Raw genomic sequence first — 26,538 nt, forward strand, 5'->3', positions numbered from 1 at the left:
AGCGGCTAGCCACCAGCTGCTATCAGAGCAGCGGCTAGCCACCAGCTGCTATCAGAGCAGCAGCTAGCCACCAGCTGCTAGCCAGAGCAGCAGCTAGCCACCAGCTGCTATCAGAGCAGCGGCTAGCCACCAGCTGCTATCAGAGCAGCGGCTAGCCACCAGCTGCTAGCCAGAGCAGCGGCTAGCCACCAGCTGCTATCAGAGCAGCGGCTAGCCACCAGCTGCTATCAGAGCAGCAGCTAGCCATCAGCTGCTATCAGAGCAGCGGCTAGCCATCAGCTGCTAGCCAGAGCAGCGGCTAGCCACCAGCTGCTATCAGAGCAGCGGCTAGCCACCAGCTGCTATCAGAGCAGCAGCTAGCCATCAGCTGCTATCAGAGCAGCGGCTAGCCATCAGCTGCTAGCCAGAGCAGCGGCTAGCCACCAGCTGCTATCAGAGCAGCGGCTAGCCACCAGCTGCTATCAGAGCAGCGGCTAGCCACCAGCTGCTATCAGAGCAGCGGCTAGCCACCAGCTGCTAGCCAGAGCAGCGGCTAGCCACCAGCTGCTATCAGAGCAGCGGCTAGCCACCAGCTGCTATCAGAGCAGCAGCTAGCCACCAGCTGCTAGCCAGAGCAGCAGCTAGCCACCAGCTGCTATCAGAGCAGCGGCTAGCCACCAGCTGCTATCAGAGCAGCGGCTAGCCACCAGCTGCTAGCCAGAGCAGCGGCTAGCCACCAGCTGCTATCAGAGCAGCGGCTAGCCACCAGCTGCTATCAGAGCAGCAGCTAGCCATCAGCTGCTATCAGAGCAGCGGCTAGCCATCAGCTGCTAGCCAGAGCAGCGGCTAGCCACCAGCTGCTATCAGAGCAGCGGCTAGCCACCAGCTGCTATCAGAGCAGCGGCTAGCCACCAGCTGCTATCAGAGCAGCGGCTAGCCACCAGCTGCTAGCCAGAGCAGCGGCTAGCCACCAGCTGCTATCAGAGCAGCGGCTAGCCACCAGCTGCTAGCCAGAGCAGCAGCTAGCCACCAGCTGCTATCAGAGCAGCGGCTAGCCACCAGCTGCTATCAGAGCAGCGCTAACTCTCCATGTTGGGCAGCGGCTCTGGGTTTTTGTTCTCCCATAATGCACCGGGACAGGAGTCGCCTTTCAGATGGCGCCACGTCTGAAGCTTGTTTCTTCCAGCAGGAGAGAGAGGACGACCAGAGAACTCTGGTCCAGATCTGCGAGTGTCTGCGTCTCCTTGGAAACGCCCTGGTTGCCCTGAGCGACCTGCGGCTGAACCTGATGAGTCCCGTCCCCCGCCACCTCCATGTTGTGCGCCCGTTCTCTCACTACTCCAGCCCCGTTGGCCTCCCTGGATCCATGCATCATCACATCCCAGTGCAGGTAGGCTCCGCCCACCTCCATCCCACTGGCAGCCCCTCCCCCACAGCCTGCTGATCTCTGCCGTTTTCCTCCACAGATGAACCTGGGTGCCACGGTGACCGTTGCCGCTAACAGCACTGAGGGGCAAGCTCCGCCCACCCAGCCAACCGGTCAGCCGGAACAGGCCAATCAGGGACAGAGCTCCCCCTCGCCGAGCACTCCGTCCAATCAGCAGGCTGGACAGGGACCGGGTGGCCCCCGGGTGATCCGGATCAGCCACCAGGCCGTCCCGGTGGTCATGATGCAGATGAACGCAGACGGTGGGTTTAACCCCCCCCCAGTAAAGGCTGGCTTATCCTCAGAAACCAGGTGGTCAGCGTGTTGCAGTCCCGCCCCCCTCTGCTGCACCTCTCCTAAATGAAGGTGTCGTAGCTGTCAGCGGACAGGAGGCCTCTGATTGGTCAATTCTCCATCCGCTCTGCTCTATGCGTACTTCCTGTTTGGTTCCTTACCGGTTTGTTTTGTTCGTATGACCGCCATGTTGAAAACGACTGAAGAGGGAGCAGGCGAGGTGCGCGAGAACGCTGGGAACATTTTCCACCTGGATCCCCGCTCTTATTGGCCCTCATGTCCCTCCGTTGTCCACAGCTACTTCCTGATTGGCCCTCTGGCGTGGCGTGGAATAACAGCGCAGACCGCGCTTCAATATGGGGCGGAAATCTAAAATATCTGCAACACGCTGCTGGGGGGGGATAAGCACACCTTTAGTGGGGAGGGGCGGGGTCTGATGCTGTCAGTGGGGGCGGGGTCTAATGCTGTCAGTGGGGGCGGGGTCTGATGCTGTCAGTGGGGGCGGGGTCTAACCTGAGCTTGCCCTCCCTCCCCAGGAGGAAGCAGCCCTGCAGCAGGAGGACAGCCGCTGGCCGGGCAGCCAGGTTCTTTATTCTCTTTCATTTGATTATTTTATGACTTTTTTAAATAGTTTATATTTTTATTCATTTCCTGTTTATTAAATCGCTTCTTTGTTGTTTTTCCTCCATTTTCTCTGATATTATTTATTAGTAAACTTTGTTTATTTCCATTTTTTTTATTTTATCAGATTTATTTAGTTTTTAATGATTTTATTGAGTTTGATTTTAAACGGCTGCTGGTTTTATCCTGCCGGCTTTGGCTCCGCCCCCCAGGTGCGCTCCCACCTGACTTCATGAGGAACGTCATGCAGCAGATCAGTCAGTACGCGGCAGCCGTCGCCACCAGCGCCGCCACCGCCCAGCCCTCACCCCCCAGCTCCACCCCCTCCGCCCCTCCTGCCTCCTCCCAGTCTGGGTCCCAGCAGCCCCAGCAGGCGCGGGTGGTGTTCTCCCGGCCCCCCTTCGCCGCTGCCGCGCCCCCCCCGGTGTTTGGCGCCCGGGGGACCACCATCAACGTGAGGGCGGCGGTGCCGGGCCAGCAGCCCGGACAGGTGGGTCCGATCGCTGCCGATGGTTGTGAGCGTTGAAGTCGTGGTTGTGACCCGATGCTTTTGCAGGCCTTCAGCCCGGCGGCTCTGAACCAGATGATCAGCGGACTGGTGGGTCAGCTGCTGGTTCCGGGACAGATGGGTGAGGAGCTCCTCTTTCAATCGGATCAGAACCTTTTCCTGTTTGATTACTCAACTTCTCTCTGTTCTGTTTTTGCAGCGGGTCAAACCGTCACCTCCTCCTCCTCCTCCTCCTCCTCCTCCTCCTCCTCCTCCTCCACTTCCTTCTCCTTTTCCGGTTCGGGTCCAAATCCGCCGCCTGCTGCGTCCAGCCAGAACCAGAGTGAGGCGGGCGCTGCTGAGCCCCAGCCGGACCTGGCCCCTGACCTCCGCCAGCTGCTGGGCTCCCTGCTGGGCGAGGCCGGGGGGCCCGCTGCTGGTTCCGGTCCGTCTGGAGCCCCTTCTATAACCGTCACCAGCTCAGGCGTCCCGGCCTTCATCCAGGGGGTGACGGACTTCATGCAGCAGGTCGGTGTCCCCCCCCCCCCCCCCCCCCACCCACCCCCCCCCCCCCCCCCTGCTCCATCAGAACCGGTTCTGACCCACTCTGTTTCTCTCCCAGGCCTCCCAGCCCATCTTCTCTCCTCCCCCCCAGGCCTCCGGACCCACTGCGGGGCCCGGCCCGGCGGGGGCAGCAGAGTCCCTGAACCCGGAGCTGTTCACCGGCATCCTGCGGGGGGTTCTGAACTCCATGATGGGCTCACTGGGTCAGAACCAGAACGACACCGAGAGCATCGCCCAGTTCATGCAGCGGCTGTCCCAGACCACCAACATCTTCTTCAGTCCAGAGGATCCCACAGGTGGGTTCCCCTCGGCGCCGAGCCCGATACACCTGGACCGGTTCTGACCCGGAATGGGTCAGACCCGGCCATCGTGTTCCGGTTCTGACCTGGCCGCCGGCAACTGGGTTCTGACCCGGCTTCTGTGGTTCTGACCCGGTTGCCGTGGTTCTGACCCGGTTTCTGTGGTTCTGACCCGGTTGCCTTGGTCCTGACCCGGTTTCTGTGGTTCTGACCCGGTTGCCTTGGTCCTGACCCGGATTCTGTGGTTCTGACCCGGTTGCCTTGGTTCTGACCCGGATTCTGTGGTTCTGACCCGGTTGCCTTGGTTCTGACCCGGATTCTGTGGTTCTGACCCGGTTTCTGTGGTTCTGACCCGGTTGCCGTGGTTCTGACCCGGTTTCTGTGGTTCTGACCCGGTTGCCGTGGTTCTGACCCGGCTTCTGTGGTTCTGACCCGGTTGCCGTGGTTCTGACCCGGTTTCTGTGGTTCTGACCCGGTTGCCTTGGTCCTGACCCGGATTCTGTGGTTCTGACCCGGTTGCCTTGGTTCTGACCCGGATTCTGTGGTTCTGACCCGGCTTCTGTGGTTCTGACCCGGTTGCCTTGGTTCTGACCCGGATTCTGTGGTTCTGACCCGGTTTCTGTGGTTCTGACCCGGGTTCTGTGGTTCTGACCCGGTTGCCGTGGTTCTGACCCGGTTGCCGTGGTTCTGACCCGGTTGCCGTGGTTCTGACCCGGGTTCTGTGGTTCTGACCCGGGTTCTGTGGTTCTGACCCGGGTTCTGTGGTTCCGACCCGGGTTCTGTGGTTCTGACCCGGGTTCTGTGCTGTGGTCTCCAGGGTTCTTCGGGGAGCTGCTGATGTTGGTGTGCCAGACGTTCACCATGTCTGACCTGGTGATGCTGCTCCACGGTCAGCACCAGCCGCTCAGCCGCATCCAGCCTCAGCTGGCCCAGTTCTTCACCCAGAACTTCCTGAGCGGCAGGGAGCCCACGGATCAGAACATCGCTGTCGGTACCGCTCCTCACGATTCTGTTCTCTGGCCCGCGCCTCCTGCTTCACACTCCTCCTCCTCCTCTTCTTCTGCAGGGAGCTGCTGATGGTCTGGTCACCGAGCTGCAGGAGTACATCAGCGAGAGCTTCGTGAGTCTGGGATGAAGATGAGGATGGGGATGAAGATGAGGATGGGGACGGGGATGAGGATGGGGACAGGGATGAAGATGAGGATGGGGACGGGGATGAAGATGAGGATGGGGACGGGGATGAAGATGAGGATGGGGACGGGGATGAAGATGAAGATGAGAATGAGGATGGGGATGGGGATGAAGATGAGGATGGGGACGTGGGACGAAGATGAGGATGAGGACGGGGATGAAGATGAGGATGGGGACGGGGATGAAGATGAGGATAGGGATGAAGATGAGGATGAGGACGGGGATGAAGATGAGGATGGGGACGGGGATGAAGATGAGGATGGGGACGGGGATGAAGATGAGGATGGGGACGGGGATGAAGATGAGGATGGGGACGTGGGACGAAGATGAGGACCGCAGTGGGGGACGGGGATGAAGATGAGGACCGCAGTGGGGGACGGGGATGAAGATGAGGACCGCAGTGGGGGATGGGGATGAAGATGAGGATGGGGAAGGGGATGAAGATGAGGATAGGGACGTGGGACGAAGATGAGGACCGCAGTGGGGGACGGGCATGAAGATGAGGATAGGGACGGGGATGAAGATGAGGATGGGGACGTGGGACGAAGATGAGGACCGCAGTGGGGGACGGGCATGAAGATGAGGATAGGGACGGGGATGAAGATGAGGATGAGGACGGGGATGAGGATGGGGATGAAGATGAGGATGGGGACGGAGATGAGGATGGGGATGAAGATGAGGATAGGGACGGGGATGAAGATGAGGGCCGCAGTGGGGGACGGGGATGAAGATGAGGATGGCGATGTAGATGGGGACGGAGATGAGGATGGGGATGAAGATGAGGATGGGGATGAAGATGAGGACCGCAGTGGGGGACGGGGATGAAGATGAGTATGGGGACGGAGATGAGGATGGGGACAGGGATGAAGATGCGGACCGCAGTGGGGGACAGGGTAGTTGTCTCCCCTCCCAGGCAGAGCTTCCTGTCCTTGTCCTGATCCTCCTTCTGTGTCTCCTGCAGAGGGAGTCCAACGTCTCTGTGCTGGACGGCGTGGACGTCACTCAGACCAACATGTCCTTTTTCAGACAGCAGCTGACGCAGATTGCCACGCACATCCTGCGCTGCTCAGGTGAGCGCCGCCTCACGTCGCCCCCTGCTGTTGGACATCCTGTTCTGAATCCCAGGGGACTCATCTTTGTGTCCAGATGAGACATTTGGTCCCAGACTGCTGCAGATGTGCAACCAGGCGCTGTTTGAGTGTCTGGCCCTCAACCTGCACTGCCTGAGAGGAGACCAGCGAGCGCTGACCGCCGTCATCAACCACCGCATCGTGAGTACGCTATGGAGGACAGGGGGACGGCTTCTGTTAGGGGACACCATAGAGGACAGGAGGACGGCTTCTGTTAGGGGACGCCATAGAGGACAGGAGGACGGCTTCTGTTAGGGGACGCCATAGAGGACAGGAGGACGGCTTCTGTTAGGGGACGCCATAGAGGACAGAATGTTCTGTTGTGTTCAAGCTGCAGCTGCTGTCAGCCAATCAGAGAGAGGGGGGCGGGTCTTTCCCCACCAACCAGCATGTCAGTGGCGGGGGGGGGGGGGGGGGGGGGGGGGGGGGCATAACTGGCCCTCCACCGTGCTCAATCATCAGCCTGAAGATAAACGGCCTCCCTCCTGCTCCTCCTCCTCCCTCCTGCTCCTCCTCCTCCCTCCTGCTCCTCCTCCTCCCTCCTGCTCCTCCTCCCTCCCCCTCCTGCTCCTCCTCCTCCCTCCTGCTCCTCCTCCTCCCTCCTGTTCCTCCTCCCTCTCCCTCCTGTTCCTCCTCCCTCCCCCTCCTGCTCCTCCTCCTCCCTCCTGCTCCTCCTCCTCCCTCCTGTTCCTCCTCCCTCTCCCTCCTGTTCCTCCTCCCTCCTGCTCCTCCTCCCTCCCTCCCTCCTGCTCCTCCTCCTCCCTCCTGCTCCTCCTCCTCCCTCCTGTTCCTCCTCCCTCCCTCCCTCCTGCTCCTCCCTCCCTCCCTCCTGCTCCTCCCTCCTCCCTCCTCCTCCTCCTCCCTCTTCCTCCTTCCTCCTCCCTCCTCCCTCCTCCTCCTCCTCCTCCTCCTCCTCTGTTTTCCAGCGCCGCATGTCGACTGACATCAGCCCCAGTCTGGTGAACTGGATGACCAGCATGATGACCATGAGGCTGTGGGTGATCCTGGAGCACATCCCCGTGTCCCAGGAGCAGGTCCAGCACTACATCGTCCCCTCTCAGGTATCTGTCCCGCCATGGAGGTGTTGCCAGGCGGCGTATCGCCTTACGCCAGGCGGCGTATCGCCTTACGCCAGGCGCCTCATCAATCATGGATGGCTTTGTCTTCCACAGACGGATCCCGGTCCTGCCGGCGGCTCCCAGGACGCTCAGAGTGCCACGGTGAGCTCGCCGTCTCCCTGTTCCGTCTCTGTCCTGATCCTCCCTCATGGTTCTGTCCTCCGCAGATCGGAGACACTCTGTCCCCCGCCGCAGCCACCACGGCAGAGGAGGCCATGTCGCACGACAACGCCGCTGCGTCGTCAAGGGAGACCAGAGCGTTGCCTGGAGATCTGGGAGCGTCGGGCGGTGCGGCGCCTCTAGGGGGCGACATGGTGGCAGCAGGAGCAGAGGGAGGCAGCGAGGAGTCTGAGAGCTGGGCCGCCGCCGTCCCTCCTGTAAGATGGAGGCGTCCAGCTGCTGTTCTTCATCCCTCTGCCTCCTCTTCCTCGCTCATCGTCTGCTCTCTCTCTGTCATGAAGGAGTGGGTTCCCATCATCAGGCGCGACATGATGACGCAGAGGAAGATGAAGGCTCAGCCGCCGCTCTCTGACGCCTACCTCCACGGCATGCCGGCCAAGCGCAGGAAGGTAGGTGGAGCCGTGGCGGTGGGCGGAGCCGCTCACAGCGGCGTCTGTCTCATCTCGCTGTGCGTTGTTCCTCAGACGGGCCAGGGCGGCGGCAGCCTCCTCTCCCTCTCAGACGCCGTCAGTCAGGCGGCCAGGAACGTGGGGGTGAGGCCCATCACCTCCCCGGAGCAGCTCCAGGCCGACCTGGAAACGCAGGAGGTGAAGGAGGCGTACTCGGAGCAGGTAGGAAGGTTCCGGGCTCAGGTTGGCCTCCGGGCTCACCGCCATCTTAACAGTCAGCTGTTCCCCTCAGGTCAAAGCCGACGTGAAGAAGCGCGTCAGAGACGACCCGGAGTTCAACCCGCAGCAATTCCCCAACGCCCACAGAGCCTTCGCCCCCGACTCCTAACGCTCCGCCTGCGCCTCCCCAGCAGCAGCCTCAGGGTGCCGAGCCTCCCTCTCCTGTGGGGGGGGGGGGAGTCTGAGGGGCGGGGTCTGAGCCTCCCTGTGGTTCTAAGGGTTCTGAGCTCCAGAGGCTTTCCAACCAGCAGAGGTTCTACCACCCAAACCCAGAGCTGGTTCTGATCCAGGACCAGAATCTTTGTCTGTCGGCCCAAAAGCCTCCAGAGTTCTGATCCGATCACAGAAAGTTCTGGAATCGATGTCAGAACCGACCCAGTGGAAGGACGGCTTCCAGCGCCCTCTGCTGGGGAGCCCCATATGGCAGAGTTTGACCAACAGACCAGCTGATGATGATGATGATGAAGGTAGAACCCATCATCATCATCACTTCCTGCTGGCGACCGTCGTCTGTTTCTCCTCTTCCTCCTATTTATGGCTTCAGCTCCTCCTTTAAGATGATGTTCTCCTCCCAGCTGCTGCTTCCTCCATGATGATGATGATGATGATGATGATGAACACACAGACTGTGATGCTGTTTGGTTGATGAATGTACAGCAAAGCTAATAAAACCTGATCTGAACTCTGACCTTTGATGATTCTGATGTTTAACTTTAAATCAATAAACTGATCATGAAGCTCAAACATGTAAACAGGTTTAGTCTCTGCAGGTGGGTTTCTCTCAGAACCAGCTGCTGACGCTCAGCAGGTGGGTTCCTCAGAACCAGCTGCTGACGCTCAGCAGGTGGGTTCCTCAGAACCAGCTGCTGACGCTCAGCAGGTGGGTTCCTCTCAGAACCAGCTGCTGACGCTCTGCAGGTGGGTTCCTCTCAGAACCAGCTGCTGACGCTCAGCAGGTGGGTTCCTCAGAACCAGCTGCTGACGCTCAGCAGGTGGGTTCCTCAGAACCAGCTGCTGACGCTCAGCAGGTGGGTTCCTCAGAACCAGCTGCTGACGCTCAGCAGGTGGGTTACTCTCAGAACCAGCTGCTGACGCTCTGCAGGTGGGTTACTCTCAGAACCAGCTGCTGACGCTCTGCAGGTGGGTTCCTCTCAGAACCAGCTGCTGACGCTCAGCAGGTGGGTTCCTCTCAGAACCAGCTGCTGACGCTCAGCAGGTGGGTTCCTCAGAACCAGCTGCTGACGCTCAGCAGGTGGGTTCCTCTCAGAACCAGCTGCTGACGCTCTGCAGGTGGGTTCCTCTCAGAACCAGCTGCTGACGCTCAGCAGGTGGGTTCCTCTCAGAACCAGCTGCTGACGCTCCGCAGGTGGGTTCCTCTCAGAACCAGCTGCTGACGCTCTGCAGGTGGGTTCCTCTCAGAACCAGCTGCTGACGCTCTGCAGGTGGGTTCCTCTCAGAACCAGCTGCTGACGCTCCGCAGGTGGGTTCCTCTCAGAACCAGCTGCTGACGCTCCGCAGGTGGGTTCCTCTCAGAACCAGCTGCTGACGCTCCGCAGGTGGGTTCCTCTCAGAACCAGCTGCTGACGCTCCGCAGGTGGGTTACTCTCAGAACCAGCTGCTGACGCTCAGCAGGTGGGTTCCTCTCAGAACCAGCTGCTGACGCTCCGCAGGTGGGTTCCTCTCAGAACCAGCTGCTGACGCTCTGCAGGTGGGTTCCTCTCAGAACCAGCTGCTGACGCTCCTAGGGTTGGGAATTGAAAAGATTTTCACGATTCCGATTCCCTTTTCGATTCTATGAAACGATTCGATTCTTTATCGATTCTTTTTTCGATTCCAATTTGGGGAAAAAAGGAGAACAAACAGTTTGATTATCAGCATCAACTTTGTTTACTTAACTATTGCACAATCTTACAAACTCAACAAGATCAAGATGTCACCAGGAAATGTGAAACTGGAGTAACATCTGTGTTTAAATGAAAAAATGAATATAAGAACAAACTTGATAACCAACAATGTCTAATAACAAATGATGGGATAATAACCTATTTTAAATAACAAAAAATACTAATTATAAAACAGTAGTAGGGAAAATTAACAGTTCTTTTGCAGAAAGATGAGCATATCTGCTTTTTCTGGAAGGATACGGGATCTTTCAGGGCTTATGGTGTCTCCAGCCGTGGAGAACACCCTCTCAGATGGGGTGGAGGAAGCCTGCACACAGAGGTAGTTTTCAGCCAGTCCAGATAGCAAGGGCAGCGTATCTTGCTTGTTCCACCACCACAGTGTGGCGCTATCCCTGCAGGGGATGGAGGGCAAGCTTTTATAGAGCTGGATTTCCTGATCTACCCTCTGGGCTAAGGAAAGACGGGGCTTTGATTCACAAAGTGACCGCAGCTCGTTGTCTTCCTCCTCGAATAGTTCTTCCAACTTGCGTAACTTACGTAACGTACGTAAAAAACGTGACGTAAGTCGTGCTCCCCAGAGCCGGCGCTCTCGGCTCTGGTGCTGCGGGAATCGAAAAAAGAATCGTTCAGCGAGCTGCCAAACGATGCCATGGAATCGGAAAATACAGAACCGGTTCTGAACAGGAACCGGTTTTCGATTCCCATCCCTAGACGCTCCGCAGGTGGGTTCCTCTCAGAACCAGCTGCTGACGCTCAGCAGGTGGGTTCCTCTCAGAACCAGCTGCTGACGCTCCGCAGGTGGGTTCCTCTCAGAACCAGCTGCTGACGCTCAGCAGGTGGGTTCCTCTCAGAACCAGCTGCTGACGCTCTGCAGGTGGGTTCCTCTCAGAACCAGCTGCTGACGCTCTGCAGGTGGGTTCCTCTCAGAACCAGCGGCTGACGCTCCGCAGGTGGGTTCCTCTCAGAACCAGCTGCTCCCGTCTGTCGCTCTGCAGGTGGACAGAAGAAGAAAAGATGTTTATTGATGAGGAGATTCAGACTGAACAGGAAACGAAGTTAAAAAAGGACGACGGCAGAATTAAATCGACTGTTTCTACAAACCCAGCTTTAGATTTGGTCTCTTCTGTCCTGCTAGCCGCTGCTAGCTGCTGCTAGCTGCCCCCTCCAGCTGAAGCCTCCCTGATCAGCTGTCTGAACAGAGCTGGCAGTGCAGTTACCCACAATCCTTTGCTAACTGTTCGGGTTGTCAAAGCCCAGCAATTGCTCTGTTCGAAAACCTAGGATACGTCCTTAGAAGAACAGATTCGAAGGCTGATGACGTCAAAGCGCGGCGCCGAGGTCTGGTCGGATTCCAAGAGTCCTCGTTATGCGGCAAAATCTCTGAATATTCAACAACAAAACATACGTAGTTAAGCATATTGTGCAAAACAGCAATAAAAAGATAAAAATCCTATCAGATTTATAGTCCCACCCTGCAGATCTATTAGAATCTGTCCTTTAATTACAGCCGGGCTAAAAGAAGGACGCATTTTAAGGCCGCATAACGAGGACTCTTGGAATCCGACCAGACCTTGGCGCCGCGCTATGACGTCATCAGCCTTCGAATCCGGTCTTCTAAGGATGCGTCCTAGGTTTTCGAACAGAGCCTAGGTTTTCGAACAGCCAATATTTCCTCCTGGTTCTCTGACTCATGCTGATGTTCTGCAGATGTTTGGGTTTTGTAGTTCTCCTCCTGAAGCTTGTAGTCCTAATCTGATCTGCTTCCATGTGTCTCCATAATCTCTGCTCCATGGAAACCTTGTTTACCTGCTGGGTGTTTAAAGGCGGCTTTGGTCTCCTAGACAACAGTAAAACCTGGAGGTAGGTTCTGCCATCTAAACGCCTTCAGAGGCAGAAATGGCCGCCCAGGTGATGGAGTGCCTGGTAGAACCGGTACTGCCTGTTTGATCCGCATCAAAAGTGAAAATAACTTCTGAAAATCCTTTTTTAATTAACAAAGGCTGGTTAATTAGTCTGAATTTAACCTGCCGCACCTTCAGGACTCCAGCAGGTGGAGCAGGAGAGCATCTCATGACGTAATAAAGGTTTTAATGAGCCTCTAATGAAGGAAATACTAACAGACGTCTGATCTCAGACATGTTGGCGAACAGGTTGAACAGCTGAGGACTGCAGCTCCTGGTCTGCATCCTGGTCGGGCTGCAGGAATGTCAGCAGTTACACCTGCTGTGTCATCAAAGCACAGGTGAGCGTCTGTCACTGCTGCTGCCATGGAGGACGGACGAGTTTAACCACCGTAAGAGAACAGAGCAAACTTTGACTCTCAGCAGGTGACAGAATGAGTGGCCATCCAGTCTACTCTGTCTAATGTCCGTCTGTCTGTCTGCAGGCAGTCTAAACTGAACAAACTGAGGGTGAAGCAGCTTCAGCAGATAAAACTGAATCAAAGGTTTGGTGACAGAAGCTGCTGGAGGCTGATTCCTCTAACTGCCTCCCTGAGTTCAGGAAGTAACCTGATCCCTCCCTCTACATAGCCCGGCCTAATGGGGCAAACAGAACCACTGGTGTGGAGACTCCGTTTCCATGGTGACCCTCTGTCTACATGAATGGCTCAGTGTCTCTGCAGCCTTTAAACCGACACAGATCTTGATAAACTTTCATTTCTTTCATCAGAAGGAAAAACTACGGGATTTAAATGTTTACAGTTCCTCATATTTACCTTTGTTCATCTGTTTGCTGCTGGCAGATCTGGATTCATCCACTGATGGACAAACAGCATTTCTACTATTAGAGCAGCACTTCAACCCACTCACTTCTAAATTACTGACATTTTTAATATTAATTTCAACTACCAGTTTTAGTCCGTGAGGCAGACACCCTGTCTACTTTTAAGGCTAGGCTTAAAACTTTCCTTTTTGATAAAGCTTCTAGTTAGAGTGGCTCAGGTTATCCTGAGCTATCTCTATAGTTCTGCTGCTATAGGCTTAGACTGCTGGAGGACATAGGGACCCCTGTGTGTTTCCTGGACGGGGCCGCCTGTGGAGCTGGTTGACAGTTGCCTTTTTTATCTATGCTTCTTTTTCTATGTCTGCTTCTGTCTCCTTGAACCCCAGTGGGCCTCAGCAGATGGCCGCTCACACTGAGCCTGGTTCTGCTGGAGGTTTCTTCCTGTTCAAAGGGAGTTTTTCCTCTCCACTGTCGCTACAAGCATGCTTAGTGTGAGGGATTGCTGAAGAGTCAATGAGTCGATGCAATCAGCTGGTTTTCCTTAGATAGAAAACTTTGAACCAATCTGACTGGATGATCTGGTTGAACTGGATCTATAAAGTGAGATGACATGATGTGTCGGCTGCATAACTAAGAGTCTTCCGATCCGACCGGACCTCGCAGCACCATGATAAAACATGAGCATAAACAACAGCAGATGATCTCGTATTCAGAACTTCATTTATTCACAGTTTAGGAGAATGAGAATATTTCACTGCTTCAGGCTCAGAGGCGCCGTTATCCCAACATTTCCACCTTAAACACCAACAGAAAACTATATTATAAGAATCATTAAATAGAAACTGATAGAGGAGGAAAACCAGAACTCATGGTTCTCTAGATGGTTCTGATCACATCCTGCAGTTTATTCTCCAACATCTGGATTCCCTGATCCACCGACGGCTGACGGATCCATCAGCAGAGCAGCGTCACAGGAAGGCTCCGGGGTTCGCTCGGGGGTCCTTCAGGTTCCGGTATTTATGGGTCAGCCAGACTCCAAGGACCTGAACAAAATGACAGAAGCTCTGAATGTTTGCTGGCGGACAGCGCTGGTTCTGGAGACCCAGACTGACCTCAGTGAAGCTGAAGAAGAGGCCGATGCCGCCCACGAAGCGCAGCACCTCGCCGGCGTAGCTCTGCAGGATGCTGGAACAGGGGCTGCAGGTCTCATGGGAGGTCGAGCATTTCTGGACAGGAAGAAGGAGCTGTTAGCAGAGCACAGACGGACCGGGCCCCCAAACAGACCCACGGCCCGTTCAGACCCACGGCCCGTTCAACTCACCGCGGCGCAGGAACTGTTGAGGTTAACGGCGGAGAAGCCACAGCAGTTCAGCGTTTTCTCCACGTCCTTCTGGGTCGTCTCGGACTTGTTCCAGCCAACCTCCAGCAGCTGGTTCTGGACATCAAACAACATCCAGAAAGGGTCAGTCCGTCTCCATGGAAACAGCATCCATAGAGAAGCAGGTTCTAGTCCAAACACCAGCTGGACCTTCAGCCGTGAACCGGGCCCACAGCATGACACCGCCCCTGCAGGGCCTGGCTAACCACTGGGCTGACGGTAGGAGGAGCGGTTCTGGGTCGGTACCGTCTAGGACCCGGCCCAGCTCCTCAGAACCTGGAAGCTTTGCAGATTAAATGTGAAGAGAAGCGGATGGGACTCACCTGCTGGTCGCTGTTCAGAGCCAGGCAGGCGCAGGAGATGGAGAACTGCAGGACGAAAACTAGAAACAGGATCATCATGTACTGCTTGAGGCTGAGGAGAACGCCGGAGAGGAACCATGGAGCTACAGAGCAGAACGAACGGCAAAGGATACGAAGAAGAGCAGCACCTGCTGGTGCTTCAGGGCGCCGCAAAGCCCCACGAAGGCCACCACCAGGAGGAAGACGCCCACGCCGATGACCCCCGCCACCACGCTGATGCTGGAGACCAGGCCGAACCATTTCCCCCAGGCCGCCACGCCGATCAGCAGCAGGCTCACCATCTGAGGGCGGAAGGAAACATTTAGGCAGCGAGCCGCCTTCGGTCTGAGGCTGACACCAACCATCAGGATCTGTCCGTTAATCATCAGACAGCCGAAGGTTCCATAAAGCGGTGATAGAATGATTCTATCTGGGGTGATAGAATGATTCTATAGGGTATCTGGTCCTTCAGGTCTCTAATAGGGCGATAGAATGATTCTATAGGGTATCTGGTCCTTCAGGTCTCTAATAGGGCGATAGAATGATTCTATAGGGTATCTGGTCCTTCAGGTCTCTAATAGGGTGATAGAATGATTCTATAGGGTATCTGGTCCTTCAGGTCTCTAATAGGGTGATAGAATGATTCTATAGGGTATTTGGTCCTTCAGGTCTCTAATAGGGTGATAGAATGATTCTATAGGGTATCTGGTCCTTCAGGTCTCTAATAGGGCGATAGAATGATTCTAAAGGGTATCTGGTCTTTCAGGTCTCTAATAGGGTGATAGAATGATTCTATAGGGTATCTGGTCCTTCAGGTCTCTAATAGGGTGATAGAATGGTTCTATAGGGTATCTGATCCTTCAGGTCTCTAATAGGGTGATAGAATGATTCTATAGGGTATCTGGTCCTCCAGGTCTCTAATAGGGTGATAGAATGATTCTATAGGGTATCTGGTCCTTCAGGTCTCTAATAGGGTGATAGAATGATTCTATAGGGTATCTGCTCCTCCAGGTCTCTAATAGGGTGATAGAATGATTCTATAGGGTATCTGGTCCTTCAGGTCTCTAATAGGGCGATAGAATGATTCTATAGGGTATCTGGTCCTCCAGGTCTCTAATAGGGCGATAGAATGATTCTATAGGGTATCTGGTCCTTCAGGTCTCTAATAGGGCGATAGAATGATTCTATAGGGTATCTGGTCCTCCAGGTCTCTAATAGGGCGATAGAATGATTCTATAGGGTATCTGGTCCTTCAGGTCTCTAATAGGGCGATAGAATGATTCTATAGGGTATCTGGTCCTTCAGGTCTCTAATAGGGCGATAGAATGATTCTATAGGGTATCTGGTCCTCCAGGTCTCTAATAGGGCGATAGAATTATTCTATAGGGTATCTGGTCCTTCAGGTCTATAATAGGGCGATAGAATGATTCTATAGGGTATCTGGTCCTTCAGGTCTCTAATAGGGCGATATAATGATTCTATAGGGTATCTGGTCCTTCAGGTCTCTAATAGGGTGATAGAATGATTCTAAAGGGTATCTGGTCTTTCAGGTCTCTAATAGGGTTATAGAATGATTCTATAGGGTATCTGGTCCTTCAGGTCTCTAATAGGGTGATAGAATGGTTCTATAGGGTATCTGGTCCTTCAGGTCTCTAATAGGATGATAGAATGATTCTATAGGGTATCTGGTCCTCCAGGTCTCTAATAGGGTGATAGAATGATTCTATAGGGTATCTGGTCCTTCAGGTCTCTAATAGGATGATAGAATGATTCTATAGGGTATCTGGTCCTCCAGGTCTCTAATAGGGTGATAGAATGATTCTATAGGGTATCTGGTCCTCCAGGTCTCTAATATGGTGATAGAATGATTCTATAGGGTATCTGGTCCTTCAGGTCTCTAATAGGGTGTGTAACATTGGTTGGGCTGAATATTAGCTGTTCTATGAGCCCTAATGCAGCCTGGTTAAAAGCCTTAGAATGAAACCACAGGTTTTCCTTCTTTTATGGTTTGATGATGAATATTTAGATGAGCTGTGCTCTGATTGGTTGGTTTACAACGAGCCAAGCTGCTGAGCAAAGACGCATCATAGCATCAAGCACTCACTCACTGAAACATCAGATTGTTGATATGGTAGGGGGACCAGACGGCCTCTTTTTCATACCTAAAGAAATGTCCGGGATTTTGGTCGCCTACAGCTCAGCAGAACCGAGCCGTCAGCTCCAGGGCTGGTCAGGGAACCCTGGCAGACGGGGGCAGGGAGCCAGCGGGGGAAGGAGCGACCGATCCCGACCCGGTGACCGGACACCAGCGGCCCCGAAGCAAATCGTCACCGGGTCGGGTTCGGTCGCTCCTTCCCCCGCTGGCTCCCTGCCCCCGTCTGCCGGGGTTCCCTGACCAGCGAACTCACGGCTCGGTTCGAATGCTCCAGTCAGCGCCCCCCCCCTTTTCAGAAACCCAAACCTGGTCACCATAGATATGCTAGCATTGCTATCAACAGCTTAGCAACAGAATCATCCTTCCAGCCTGCGGTTGTGACGGCCTCACGGTGGGAACAGCCCCTCCCTCGATTCAGTAAAAGGAGTTTAGCAAATCCTGCTTTGAACTTTCCAACATTTTGAAAGCTGTATTCAGTAACATGATGCTGAGCATCAAACTCTGCAGGGATCCTCTGATAGACAGAAATAATCCATGCCTGTCAAGTCTTTGGATCCTTGGGAAGACTGAAAATGTTCCCCTTCCTCCATGCAGCCTGGAACGCTGCCTTTCCTCCCGTGGTTCTGCCTCATTATAGAGAAACTTCCTGCTTTGTGATTCTTCTAGAAGTAAATTCAACTTTAGGCTAAACAGCTAAACTGTCTTCCATTGACCTCTATTCATGTTCTGGGCCTGTGTTATATTACTTATACACATATAAATATATATATAAAATAGTATTATATAACACGCCCGTGAACCAGTGGTCTGGATCTACATTTCAGGGCGGGATAAAAGTCCAGGCCAAACCAAATAAGGCAACATCACTGAGTTTACATCAACTCGGTACTTCTCAGCCGAGGATCAGTTTCCTGGAAACAGAAGTTTAGATGTTGATGATATCAGCTCATAATGTGAAGCTAAACTTCTGCTAATTAATACCTGAAGTGGAATAAAAACAACCCAGATCCTAACGAACCAGGCCGATCCTGGACCGGCTCCTGGCCCTGATCCTGGACCGGCCCCTGGCCCTGATCCTGGACCGGCTCCTGGCCCGGCCCCTGGCCCTGATCCTGGACCGGTTCCTGCCCCAGCTTCTGGACCGGATCCTGCTCTGCTCTACTTCAGACTGCGTGCTCCAGAGGATCCTAACAATGAATCCAGATTCTGGTTCTTTATCGGTTCTGATCCGTTTTATTCCGAGCTTCTGGTGTTTAACAGCAGAACCCCTGACCCACAACAAAACCAGGGACCCGGCTTCTGGATCGGATCCTGCTCTGCTCCACTTCAGACTGCGTGCTCCAGAGGATCCTAACAATGAATCCAGATTCTGGTTCTTTATCGGTTCTGATCCGTTTTATTCCGAGCTGCTGGTGTTTAACAGCAGAACTTAATGACAGAACCAGGGACCAGTGACCCGTGACCCCGAAGACAACCAGGGACCCGTGAACCTTAACAGAACCACAGGGACCAGTGACCCTGAACAGAACCAGGGACACATGACCCTTAACAAAACGAGGGACCCGTGACCCTTAACAAAACGAGGGACCCGTGACCCTTTACAGAACCAGGACCCTTAACAAAACGAGGGACCCGTGACCCTTAACAGAGCCAGGGACCCATGACCCTTAACAGAAGCAGGACCCTTAACAGAACCAGGACCCTTAACAGAACCAGGGACCCCTGACCCACAACAGAGCCAGGGACCCCTGACCCTTAACAGAACCAGGGACTCGTGACCCTTAACAGAACCAGGACCCTTAACAGAACAAGGGACCCGTGACCCACAACAAAACCAGGGACCCGTGACCCTCAACAGAGCCAGGGACCCCTGAACCTTTACAGAACCAGGACCCTTAACAGAACAAGGGACCCCTGACCCACAACAAAACCAGGGACCCGTGACCCTGAACAGAACCAGGGACCCGTGACCCTGAACAAAACCAGGGACCCGTGACCCACAACAGAACCAGGGACCCGTGACCCAGAACCAGGGACCCGTGTCCCAGAACCAGGGACCCGTGTCCCAGAACCAGGGACCCGTGACCCAGAACCAGTGACCCGTGATCCACAACAGAACCAGGGACCCGTGACCCAGAACCAGGGACCCGTGATCCACAACAGAACCAGGGACCCGTGACCCACAACAGAACCAGGGACCCGTGACCCTTAACAGAGCCAGGGACCCGTGACCCACAACAGAACCAGGGACCCGTGACCCACAACAGAACCAGGGACCCGTGACCCACAACAGAACCAGGGACCCGTGACCCACAACAGAACCAGGGACCCGTGACCCACAACAGAACCAGGGACCCGTGACCCACAACAGAACCAGGGACCCGTGACCCTTAACAGAACCAGGGACCCGTGACCCTTAACAGAACCAGGGACCCGTGACCCTTAACAGAACCAGGGACCCCTGACCCACAACAGAACCAGGGACCCCTGACCCACAACAGAACCAGGGACCCGTGACCCACAACAGAACCAGGGACCCCTGACCCACAACAGAACCAGGGACCCCTGACCCACAACAGAACCAGGGACCCGTGACCCTTAACAGAACCAGGGACCCCTGACCCACAACAGAACCAGGGACCCGTGACCCACAACAGAACCAGGGACCCCTGACCCACAACAGAACCAGGGACCCCTGACCCACAACAGAACCAGGGACCCCTGACCCACAACAGAACCAGGGACCCGTGACCCTTAACAGAACCAGGGACCCCTGACCCACAACAGAACCAGGGACCCCTGACCCACAACAAAACCAGGGACCCGGCTTCTGGATCGGATCCTGCTCTGCTCCACTTCAGACTGCGTGCTCCAGAGGATCCTAACAATGAATCCAGATTCTGGTTCTTTATCGGTTCTGATCCGTTTTATTCCGAGCTGCTGGTGTTTAACAGCAGACCTTAATGACAGAACCAGGGACCAGTGACCCGTGACCCCGAAGACAACCAGGGACCCGTGAACCTTAACAGAACCACAGGGACCAGTGACCCTGAACAGAACCAGGGACACGTGACCCTTAACAAAACGAGGGACCCGTGACCCTTAACAAAACGAGGGACCCGTGACCCTTAACAGAGCCAGGGACCCATGACCCTTAACAGAAGCAGGACCCTTAACAGAACCAGGACCCTTAACAGAACCAGGGACCCCTGACCCACAACAGAGCCAGGGACCCCTGACCCTTAACAGAACCAGGGACTCGTGACCCTTAACAGAACCAGGGACCCGTGACCCTCAACAGAGCCAGGGACCCGTGACCCTTAACAGAACCAGGGACCCCTGAACCTTTACAGAACCAGGACCCTTAACAGAACAAGGGACCCTTGACCCCGAACAGAACCAGGGACCCGTGACCCTGAAGACAACCAGGGACCCGTGACCCACAACAGAACTAGGGACCCCTGACCCACAACAGAACCAGGGACCCGTGACCCTTAACAGAACCAGGGACCCCTGACCCACAACAGAACCAGGGACCCCTGACCCACAACAGAACCAGGGACCCGTGACCCACAACAGAACCAGGGACCCGTGACCCACAACAGAACCAGGGACCCGTGACCCACAACAGAACCAGGGACCCGTGACCCACAACAGAACCAGGGACCCCTGACCCACAACAGAACCAGGGACCCGTGACCCACAACAGAACCAGGGACCCGTGACCCACAACAGAACCAGGGACCCGTGACCCACAACAGAACCAGGGACCCCTGACCCACAACAGAACCAGGGACCCCTGACCCACAACAGAACCAGGGACCCCTGACCCACAACAGAACCAGGGACCCGTGACCCACAACAGAACCAGGGACCCCGTGACCCACAACAGAACCAGGGACCCCTGACCCACAACAGAACCAGGGACCCGTGACCCACAACAGAACCAGGGACCCGTGACCCACAACAGAACCAGGGACCCGTGACCCACAACAGAACCAGGGACCCCTGACCCTTAACAGAACCAGGGACCCCTGACCCACAACAGAACCAGGGACCCGTGACCCACAACAGAACCAGGGACCCCTGACCCACAACAGAACCAGGGACCCGTGACCCACAAGAGAACCAGGGACCCGTGACCCTTAACAGAACCAGGGACCCGTGACCCACAACAGAACCAGGGACCCCTGACCCTTAACAGAACCAGGGACCCCTGACCCACAACAGAACCAGGGACCCGTGACCCACAACAGAACCAGGACCCTTAACAGAACCAGGGACCCGTGACCCACAACAGAACCAGGGACCCCTGACCCACAACAGAACCAGGGACCCGTGACCCTTAACAGAACCAGGGACCCGTGACCCACAACAGAACCAGGGACCCGTGACCCTTAACAGAACCAGGGACCCGTGACCCACAACAGAACCAGGGACCCGTGACCCTGAAGACAACCAGGGACCCGTGACCCACAACAGAACCAGGGACCCGTGACCCACAACAGAACCAGGGACCCGTGACCCACAACAGAACCAGGGACCCGTGACCCACAACAGAACCAGGGACCCCTGACCCACAACAGAACCAGGGACCCGTGACCCACAACAGAACCAGGGACCCCTGACCCACAACAGAACCAGGGACCCCTGACCCACAACAGAACCAGGGACCCCTGACCCACAACAGAACCAGGGACCCCTGACCCACAACAGAACCAGGGACCCGTGACCCACAACAGAACCAGGGACCCGTGACCCACAACAGAACCAGGGACCCGTGACCCACAACAGAACCAGGGACCCCTGACCCACAACAGAACCAGGGACCCCTGACCCACAACAGAACCAGGGACCCCTGACCCACAACAGAACCAGGGACCCCTGACCCACAACAAAACCAGGGACCTGGCTTCTGGACCGGATCCTGCTCTGCTCTACTTCAGACTGCGTGCTCCAGAGGATCCTAACAATGAATCCAGATTCTGGTTCTTTATCGGTTCTGATCCGTTTTATTCCGAGCTTCTGGTGTTTAACAGCAGAACCCCTGACCCACAACAAAACCAGGGACCCGGCTTCTGGATCGGATCCTGCTCTGCTCCACTTCAGACTGCGTGCTCCAGAGGATCCTAACAATGAATCCAGATTCTGGTTCTTTATCGGTTCTGATCCGTTTTATTCCGAGCTGCTGGTGTTTAACAGCAGACCTTAATGAGAGAACCAGGGACCAGTGACCCGAAGAGAACCAGGGACCCGTGACCCCGAAGACAACCAGGGACCCGTGAACCTTAACAAAACGAGGGACCCGTGACCCTTAACAGAGCCAGGGACCCATGACCCTTAACAGAAGCAGGACCCTTAACAGAACCAGGACCCTTAACAGAACCAGGGACCCCTGACCCACAACAGAGCCAGGGACCCCTGACCCTTAAAGGAGAAGTTCGGTTTTTAACACTTTTAGCCCATTTTCTGTAGTGTCCAGGATGAAATCGAATGATCGACACCAAAATTTTGACAATTGGTCCTGTCTCTGCTTTTTGGCTCATGCAGAATCCCCCCCTGGCTGCTTTGGAAGGCTTGCATAGAGCATGTCCGATAATGTCCTTAAAACAACCTTAAACGTTCTTTTTTTTTTAAATATGCTACTCACCGGGTCGTCAGCGCTGTTCAATGACGTTCCAAAAAAAAATTTCGTAAAGAAAAACCGTTCCTGTAGTGTTTTATTTAGCATTTTGTAAATCCCATTGAGTTCTGTAGGAATAGTCAATATTCCGCTGCCACCGGAAACGGAAATGGGGCCTGTTTACACAGTTGTAGTCTTTTCGCTTCACTCTGTGTACTCCGACGTCGAGGTGCTAACGTCTCTGTTAAACACTTTAAAAAACTCTGAAAATGGAATACGAAAGGTGGATTCTTGATTCTCGACGTCGGAGTACACAGAGTGAAGCGAAAAGACTACAACTGTGTAAACAGGCCCCATTTCCGTTTCCGGTGGCAGCGGAATATTGACTATTCCTACAGAACTCAATGGGATTTACAAAATGCTAAATAAAACACTGCAGGAACGGTTTTTCTTTACGAAACTTTTTTTGGAACGTCATTGAACAGCGCTGACGACCCGGTGAGTAGCATATTTAAAAAAAGAACGTTTAAGGTTGTTTTAAGGACATTATCGGACATGCTCTATGCTAGCCATTCTGAAGCAGCCGGGGGGGATTCTAAATGAGCCAAAAAGCAGAGACAGGACCAATTGTCAAAATTTTGGTGTCGATCATTCGATTTCATCCTGGACACTACAGAAAATGGGCTTAAAGTGTAAAAAACCGAACTTCTCCCTTAACTGAACAAGGGACCCGTGACCCACCACAAAACCAGGGACCCCTGACCCTTAACAGAACCAGGGACCCTTGACCCCGAACAGAACCAGGGACCCGTGACCCTGAAGACAACCAGGGACCCGTGACCCACAACAGAACTAGGGACCCCTGACCCACAACAGAACCAGGGACCCGTGACCCTTAACAGAGCCAGGGACCTGTGAACCACAACAGAACCAGGGACCCGTGACCCACAACAGAACCAGGGACCCCTGACCCACAACAGAACCAGGGACCCCTGACCCACAACAGAACCAGGGACCCGTGACCATTAACAGAACCAGGGACCCGTGACCCTTAACAGAACCAGGGACCCGTGACCCTTAAAAGAACCAGGGACCCGTGACCCTTAAAAGAACCAGGGACCTGTGACCCACAACAGAACCAGTGACCCGTGACCCTTAACAGAACCAGGGACCCGTGACCCTTAACAGAACCAGGGACCCATGACCCCGAACAGAACCAGGGACCCGTGACCCTGAAGACAACCAGGGACCCGTGACCCTGAAGACAACCAGGGACCCGTGACCCACAACAGAACTAGGGACCCTTGACCCCGAACAGAACCAGGGACCCGTGACCCTGAAGACAACCAGGGACCCGTGACCCACAACAGAACTAGGGACCCCTGACCCACAACAGAACCAGGGACCCGTGACCCTTAACAGAGCCAGGGACCTGTGAACCACAACAGAACCAGGGACCCGTGACCCACAACAGAACCAGGGACCCCTGACCCACAACAGAACCAGGGACCCCTGACCCACAACAGAACCAGGGACCCGTGACCATTAACAGAACCAGGGACCCGTGACCCTTAACAGAACCAGGGACCCGTGACCCTTAAAAGAACCAGGGACCCGTGACCCTTAAAAGAACCAGGGACCTGTGACCCACAACAGAACCAGTGACCCGTGACCCTTAACAGAACCAGGGACCCGTGACCCTTAACAGAACCAGGGACCCATGACCCACAACAGAACCAGGGACCCGTGACCCACAACAGAACCAGGTACCCCTGACCCACAACAGAACCAGGTACCCCTGACCCTTAACAGAACCAGGGACCCCTGACCCACAACAGAACCAGGGACCCGTGACCCTTAACAGAACCAGGTACCCCTGACCCACAACAGAACCAGGTTCCGGTTTTCCAGCCATTCGTTCAGTTTTACTCACCACATAAACCACGTTGAGCGCAGAAAGCGCGTTTTTGGTGCAAATGAATCCTCCGCATACCATCGCTGCTCCCGCTGCGGTTCCTGCTCAGAAAGCCTCTCAGGTGAAGCAGCTGTTTGTCTCCGCAGGTGGAGAAGCTCTGCTTCCTGGAGCCGGTGCTGCGCGCTGATTGGTCAGATGGCCTCCGGGCATGACTCACCTTTGCTGCAGGTAATTAGCGCAGCGGCGGCACGTGGACTCTGATCACCGCGTCACGCTGCAGCATTTATCACCTCTGGACCAATGTGTTGATAAGATTTTAGAAACAGTTTTTATTTCTGCTGAAAGTCCAACAGTCCGAATCAGCGCCCCCCCCCCCCATCTCTCTATTAATGGAAGACTTTGATCAGAACTTTAAGATTCATTAAAAACCTCCAGCTGTTATAAACTGGTGAATAGCCCCCTCTAGTGGCCACATTGAATGTTGCTATCCTGATGTTTTTGCAACTCATCACCAAACTTTCAGGTTGATCAGGATTCAGGAGCCTGGGGTGGGGAGTGGGGGTGGGGTAAAGGGGTGGGGGGCTAAGGCTTTAAACTTCTCACTAAAAACTGTAAAGAAAAGGAAACAGATGGACACAGATCAAGCTATAATTTAATTACTTCACAGAAGGATGTAAATTAGCAGCAGTAAAACTTCTTTGGTAAACGCACTGAATGATTGAATCTGCGATTTCTGGTCCAGTTAATCGGTTGATATCGGAGCCGATATCCGATCTAGAAACATCTGTTGAAGAAATGCTCACCTGGAAAGTCTGCTTGCATATCTCCTCCAACGATGATGTCATCTTCCTTGGCAAGTGATTGAATATTTTCATGTTGCCACTCGTTGCTACTGTAAACAATGGCAGCTTCAAGCTATGACCAAACAGCTTTTTAGATCAATAATTAAAGGTATTTATTGATCAAGTAACTATCAGTGATTTTTCTACTTGATTTTGTTTTAAGTGCTTCTTTCCTGAGAACAAAAATGTTCTCAGGAAAGAAGCACTTAAAACTAAATCTATTTGGTTCTGAACTCACCTATCAGGTCCACTTAGCCTTGGTCAGTCTGCAGATGCTGGCCCTGCCACTCCCATGATGGCGCCTCTTTGATGTGGCGGGGGGGGGGTTACGAGTCGAGTGAATCAAGTTACTGTGATCATGTTCACTATTATCATTATTAGCAAATAAATGATGATATAATCATTTATTTTGGCTTCTGACCTGCAGGATGTCAGCAAACCTGGAAACCAGTCATCCTGGCAGAGAAGGAAAACCTGCATCCGTCTGATGACCTGTAAAGATGGACGCCACTCTGACGGCAACAGTCGTACATTTTGGCTACAAAGATTAAAACACAAAATAAAAAGGAGCTATCCGTAAAATCTGCAGAGTTAATGTTGGTGAATTCCAGCGTTACGTAATAAAGAAGCTTCCAGCTGATTGGTTGAGCTCCTGACAAGATACTAAACTAATGTTCTAATGTTTGCGTTTCTGTTGTTGGTCATTTGTTTTAATCAGCTTAAATATAAACTTTTATTAGAAGTGGTAGAAGCTAGAGCCAGCTTGTTGTAACCCGACCTGACTAGACGTTAAATAAATATGCGATCCTGTAATGAAGTTAGCTGCTTTACTGCATCAGAAGTCATGACTGCAGGCACGCCGCGTCTGCAGGCGGAAACATGTTTTCCCAGGTTTGATGCCTTGAACGCATCAAATTACAAGCATCAGGATTTTAACTGTGGAAGTTTGGTCGTGTTTCAGATTTTCCAGAAACATGTTTAATGTGGATGTTTCCAAACTGACTGTTTCTCCTCCTAATCTGCTGAACCTCTGGGTTCCAACTGATGCAGACGGATGTAAAGGTTAACGGTACGATGAGGGCGCACCTTTGCATCAGTTACAACTTTAACACTGAAACTGTTGAAAGAAAAGCTAAAGTGCTTTTAAATACCAACAGTATGTGGGAAATTATTCAGACTTCACATCATTTAAGGAAAGGAAAGAAAAAGAACTGCTTTGCATTTTCTCTTTGCATGTCGCAGTCAGATTTTGTTAAACCAAACAATTTATTTGCATCCATGAGCTTAAACACCGAACCCATTAATAATTATTATAATTAATAAAGTTCATAAATGAATAAAACACAGAGTGGTGGATCTGATTGGATGAGGCCTCCAGGGTGTGGAGATCGGGTTTAGCCGTGGTGGTTTCATGGAGATCGGGTTTAGCCGTGGTGGTTTCATGGAGATCGGGTTTAGCCATGGTGGTTTTACGGAGATCGGGTTTAGCCATGGTGGTTTTACGGAGATCGGGTTTAGCCATGGTGGTTTCACGGAGATCGGGTTTAGCCATGGTGGTTTCATGGAGATCGGGTTTAGCCATGGTGGTTTCATGGAGATCGGGTTTAGCCATGGTGGTTTCATGGAGATCGGGTTTAGCCATGGTGGTTTCATGGAGATCGGGTTTAGCCATGGTGGTTTCATGGAGATCGGGTTTAGC

General features: G+C 53.9%; 2 protein-coding genes across 4 annotated transcripts in view; one reads left to right on the forward strand and one right to left on the reverse strand.

The window, feature by feature from the left end:
• Window positions 1-8,142, forward strand: part of LOC119796549 (large proline-rich protein BAG6-like) — a 22,433-nt gene extending 14,291 nt beyond the window's left edge. The window contains exons 9-25 of one of the 3 annotated variants that reach the window (XM_038305154.1): window positions 1,166-1,369; window positions 1,446-1,668; window positions 2,236-2,283; window positions 2,533-2,810; window positions 2,877-2,949; window positions 3,028-3,335; window positions 3,430-3,667; window positions 4,488-4,657; window positions 4,737-4,790; window positions 5,823-5,931; window positions 6,008-6,132; window positions 6,918-7,052; window positions 7,164-7,211; window positions 7,277-7,486; window positions 7,571-7,678; window positions 7,754-7,900; window positions 7,971-8,142. In XM_038305154.1, the coding sequence (XP_038161082.1) occupies window positions 1,166-1,369; window positions 1,446-1,668; window positions 2,236-2,283; window positions 2,533-2,810; window positions 2,877-2,949; window positions 3,028-3,335; window positions 3,430-3,667; window positions 4,488-4,657; window positions 4,737-4,790; window positions 5,823-5,931; window positions 6,008-6,132; window positions 6,918-7,052; window positions 7,164-7,211; window positions 7,277-7,486; window positions 7,571-7,678; window positions 7,754-7,900; window positions 7,971-8,066 (2,574 nt within the window). In that variant the 3' untranslated portion in view covers window positions 8,067-8,142. The remainder of the gene's footprint in view (window positions 1-1,165; window positions 1,370-1,445; window positions 1,669-2,235; window positions 2,284-2,532; window positions 2,811-2,876; window positions 2,950-3,027; window positions 3,336-3,429; window positions 3,668-4,487; window positions 4,658-4,736; window positions 4,791-5,822; window positions 5,932-6,007; window positions 6,133-6,917; window positions 7,053-7,163; window positions 7,212-7,276; window positions 7,487-7,570; window positions 7,679-7,753; window positions 7,901-7,970) is intronic. The other 2 variants (XM_038305161.1, XM_038305169.1) reach the window with 2 other exon arrangements.
• Window positions 8,143-13,286: 5,144 nt separating this feature from the next.
• LOC119796574 (tetraspanin-13-like) lies at window positions 13,287-24,174 on the reverse strand. Its single transcript, XM_038305194.1, has 6 exons — window positions 24,016-24,174; window positions 14,439-14,606; window positions 14,287-14,367; window positions 13,907-14,020; window positions 13,698-13,811; window positions 13,287-13,628 (listed from the first exon to the last, which is right to left on the reverse strand). Exons 1-6 carry the CDS (start codon window positions 24,076-24,078, stop codon window positions 13,554-13,556), a joined length of 615 nt encoding a protein of 204 aa, XP_038161122.1. The 5' UTR covers window positions 24,079-24,174; the 3' UTR covers window positions 13,287-13,553.
• Window positions 24,175-26,538: the final 2,364 nt, after the last annotated feature.

The sequence above is a fragment of the Cyprinodon tularosa genome, unplaced genomic scaffold (genome assembly GCF_016077235.1).
Source record: "Cyprinodon tularosa strain WSP-4 unplaced genomic scaffold, ASM1607723v1 ctg1149, whole genome shotgun sequence".
NCBI classification, from domain to species: domain Eukaryota; kingdom Metazoa; phylum Chordata; class Actinopteri; order Cyprinodontiformes; family Cyprinodontidae; genus Cyprinodon; species Cyprinodon tularosa.

What these genes read in the sequence shown, in the direction of transcription:
- LOC119796574 (XM_038305194.1), bottom strand. Translation starts at nt 24,078, where the DNA reads ATGGTATGCGGAGGATTCATTTGCACCAAAAACGCGCTTTCTGCGCTC. An exon ending in CGCTCAACGTGGTTTATGTG is followed by an intron (nt 14,607 to 24,015) that starts GTGAGTAAAACT and finishes TTCCGCCCTCAG; the next exon opens with ATGGTGAGCCTGCTGCTGAT. An exon ending in CTCTGAACAGCGACCAGCAG is followed by an intron (nt 14,021 to 14,286) that starts GTGAGTCCCATC and finishes TTTGATGTCCAG; the next exon opens with AACCAGCTGCTGGAGGTTGG.